The following is a 3,665-nucleotide window of genomic DNA, read 5'->3' on the forward strand; positions in this document are numbered from 1 at the left end:
AGGTTCAAAGCCAGCCTGGGTAGGAAAGTCTGTGAGATTCTTATTTCCAATTAAGCACCACAAGGGGCTGGGAATATGGCTTAGTGGCAAGAGTGCTTGTGTCGTATACATGAAGCCCTGGGTTCGATTCCCCAGTACCACATACATAGAAAATGGCCAGAAGTGGCGCTGTGGCTCAAGTGGTAGAGTGCTAGCCTTGAGCAAAAAGAAGCCAGGGACAGTGCTCAGGCCCTGAGTTCAAGCCCAGGACTGGCAAAAAACAAAACAAAAACAATTAAGTACCACAAAAAAGCTGTAGCTCAAATAAATGGTAAAGTGCTAGCCTTGAACACAAAAACTCAGGGACAGTATCCAGGCCCTAAGTTCAAGCTCTAGCCGTTAGGAGAAATAGTACAGTTGTGCTGGTTGCCAACATTTTAACTGCCTACCAAGTGGTAAAAAATACACACAAATTTGAAGAAAAGAATTCCAGCCTTGAGGAATTTCTTTGGTTGAGAAAGCAATAAAAATTAAGCTAAAACAGTGCGGAATATGTGAACTATAAAATTTTAGGGGGAAAAAGAGATCTTGCTGCACATAGGCTGTATCAACAAGATTTCTTGAGAAAAGGACCTAAAACAAGATCCTAGATAATTTACTGACTCTGAATGTCATAATAGTTTAAAAACTAACAAAATCCCTTCAGTCATACAACTATCCCAGAGAGAAATTAGTAGAAAGAAATCCAGACTTTCAGGTTCTTCTTGAACTAAAGGAAGATTCTAACTGTACCTACAACTAAGAAGTGGAGCTGATGAATGGAGATCCTATCCCCACTCCCCTATTTCCCTAAATAAATGAAAGGAAAACCTCTGAGCCACTATCTGCTCTTCCAAGCTGCTTTATTACTTTGTTAACATGGCTCTCATCAGCAACTTTTACCACCTTCAGTTTCCATAGCAGCAATAGCCAGGACTGCCCGGTCCTTGAATCTTACTATGTCTCATGGTTAAATATATTTCCCTATACTATCTTGATATAAACTCACAATGAGAAGATACAATAACTTTATAAATTAATTTTTACCATTAGTAATTTTATCAACCTCTTCTTCATTCCATTTCTAAATCATTCCATTTCCTCAAAAAGTCTTAGCTACCTTCACAAAGGGTATACATGAACAGGTGCATACATAAACATGAACATAAAGATGCATGTATCTACAATATAAGCATAGCGGTCCAAAACTCCATAGTATCTGTTATGGACATACTTCTTTATTTAATACTTAAAAAATTCTAAGACACAAGAACTCAGACGTTAGAAAGGAAGATAACTAACACGTACATCACCCAACTTGAGGCAGGTGCCCAGACTGTGGATGACATCCTCTGCCAAGTCTGAATGGTCTGAGTCCCAGACCAGCCCAATTGTGATAATCTGTGGAGCATTCATCAACACACGACGAATCCGGATCCTCTCTCCACAATTGCTCTGAAATAGATACATAATGCTAGTTCAATATGTTTCCTAATGCTACTGCCTCAGTTTTACTAAGCCAAGGTTCTCCTTTTTACCCTGAACCCTACTTAATTAACTCACCGGACAGTTTCGCAGGTCCCCCATGGTGCTGGCATTCTGAAGTAGCTCACCAAACATGCTTGGTGAAGGTTTTTCTCGTCTTTCCAGCATACAAATAGCCTGATTGCTTCAAAACAGGGAAAGAGGGGGATGATGGTGGGAGTTGTACTGAATTATAGCTAAAGCAAAGAAATTATTTATGCTAGGTGCCAGTAATCACCTGCTTCACATCTATAATCCTACTTACTTGGGAGGATTGAAATTCAAAGCTAGCAAGGGCAAAAAGTTCAAGATATCCCATCTCTACCAACAGTTGGGTATGTGGTGTGCACCTATGTATGAGAAAGACTAAGGCTGGACTGTGGTTCTCAGACAGCCAGAACAAAAACAGAGACCCTATTTGAAAGATAAGAACAGCAAAAAGGGCTGGAGGCAGTGGCTCATGCCTATAACCTTATCTACTTAGGAAGCTGAAATCTATGGATCACAATTTAAAGCCAGCCTGGAGAGACAAATTTGAGAGACTCTTAACACTAATTAAAACTGGAGATGTGGCTCAAGTGGCAGAGCTCAAAGTCAAGTGAGAGCATATCAGCACACACACACACACACACACACACACACACACACACACACACACACACACAAAAAAAAAAAAAAAAAAAACAGGATGGAAGAATGGATCAGGTATAGAATGCTTTCCCACTAAACATGAAGCCCTGAGTTCATACCCAGTACTTCCAAAAAAGAAAATTTATTCATGCAAACTTTGCATGTTTGATTTTCTTCCTCGGACCACTATACCACCTTTTGTCCTGACCAGCCTCAGTATCCCACAGACACAGTGAGTAACCACTACCTGTCCCCAAATCCAAAGCTCATAGAATCCCCATTTCTCCTCCCACTTTGCTGGCCAGAACTAAGCCTAAGAAAAGGGAAGGGATAAGAGAGGAAAAAAGGAAAACAATGGTTATTTTTAAATGATTGTACTGAGATCTTGTAAAAAGTACAAACATGGCAATAAAGATATATACTATATGGTAAAATCCAATCAACTGAAGGAGTACCTAATGTTACAACAAGTAAGACTCACCAAAGGGAAGTAGTAGAGATGTAATGCACCATCTGGATGAAAGGCAGTGGATCAGAAGTGGCACCACAGCTTGTACATACACACTGGGTCAAGAAGAAAAAACCAGTAAGCAACAACAGTTATGAACTATTTTGGAACCCATTTAAGATCCTCCCATATCTCAGGATAAGGAGCTCCTGAGGAATAAGTCTAAGAAGAGACAGGGTTCACCTGTTCAAATAATGTCATTGCAAATTTCTGGTGAGAAATGCAGTGTTGGGCAGTACATATGTCCTCTTTGGTTTCATCAGCAATGTGGAAGTGAATTCTCATCAGGAGGTTTTCCTGACAGGGGAAAAAAAAAAAAAAAGCAGTGTACCAACAACACTAAGCACTTCAAAGAAATAGAAGTCCTTCTGGAACAGGAATACCTCTAAACTTTTGTTAAAAACAAAAACAAACAGTATCAAAACCAGGAAATGGACATGAAGAGAATCTACCAATTTTACTTGAACTTGTGTGTGTGAGTGTGGCTCTGCAATTATCACATGTATAGTCAAATACCACAATCGAGATACAGAAGAGTTCCATCACCACAAGGTTCCTTCGACCAATCACACCCGTTAATCATAGCAACCACTAACCTTCTCTCATCAGTTTCGTTATTTCAAGAACATTCTAAACATGGGATTATACAGTATATAACATTTTTTCAATCCGGTTCTAGGGCTAAAACACAGGGCTTTGACTCTCGCTTGGCTTTTTCTTTTCTTTTCTTTTCTTTTTTGCCAGTCCCGGGGCTTGAGACTCAAGGCCTGAGCACTGTCCCTGGCTTCTCTTTGCTCAAAGCTAGCACTTTAGCCACAGCGCCATTTCTGGCCTTTTCTGTTTATTTGGTGCTAAAGAATCAAACGTAGGGCTTCATGTATGCTAGGCAAGCACTGTACAACTAAGCCACATTCCTAGCCCCTCCAGTGGCTTTCTTCCTCAGACAAGGCACTCTACCATTTGAACCACATCTCCAGTCTGACAT

At 40.2% G+C, this 3,665-nt stretch overlaps 1 protein-coding gene across 1 annotated transcript; it reads right to left on the bottom strand.

Annotated features, from left to right (window-relative positions):
* Window positions 1-1,075: 1,075 nt before the first annotated feature.
* On the bottom strand, window positions 1,076-3,273 carry LOC125344936 (inactive ubiquitin carboxyl-terminal hydrolase 54-like). Its single transcript, XM_048337224.1, has 4 exons — window positions 2,864-3,273; window positions 2,654-2,736; window positions 1,582-1,687; window positions 1,076-1,473 (listed from the first exon to the last, which is right to left on the bottom strand). The coding sequence occupies exons 1-4, from the start codon at window positions 2,963-2,965 to the stop codon at window positions 1,300-1,302; spliced, it is 465 nt and encodes a 154-aa protein (XP_048193181.1). The 5' UTR covers window positions 2,966-3,273; the 3' UTR covers window positions 1,076-1,299.
* Window positions 3,274-3,665: the final 392 nt, after the last annotated feature.

This window comes from Perognathus longimembris, unplaced genomic scaffold (genome assembly GCF_023159225.1).
Source record: "Perognathus longimembris pacificus isolate PPM17 unplaced genomic scaffold, ASM2315922v1 HiC_scaffold_4697, whole genome shotgun sequence".
NCBI classification, from domain to species: Eukaryota; Metazoa; Chordata; class Mammalia; order Rodentia; family Heteromyidae; genus Perognathus; species Perognathus longimembris.

Bases quoted from the DNA above. Each gene is read 5' to 3' on its own strand.
- LOC125344936 (XM_048337224.1), bottom strand. From the start codon at position 2,965: ATGAGAATTCACTTCCACATTGCTGATGAAACCAAAGAGGACATATGT. The intron at 2,737-2,863 runs GTGAACCCTGTC...TTCTTGACCCAG, and splicing joins CAATGACATTATTTGAACAG to TGTGTATGTACAAGCTGTGG. The intron at 1,474-1,581 runs GTGAGTTAATTA...TATCTATTTCAG, and splicing joins GGGACCTGCGAAACTGTCCG to AGCAATTGTGGAGAGAGGAT.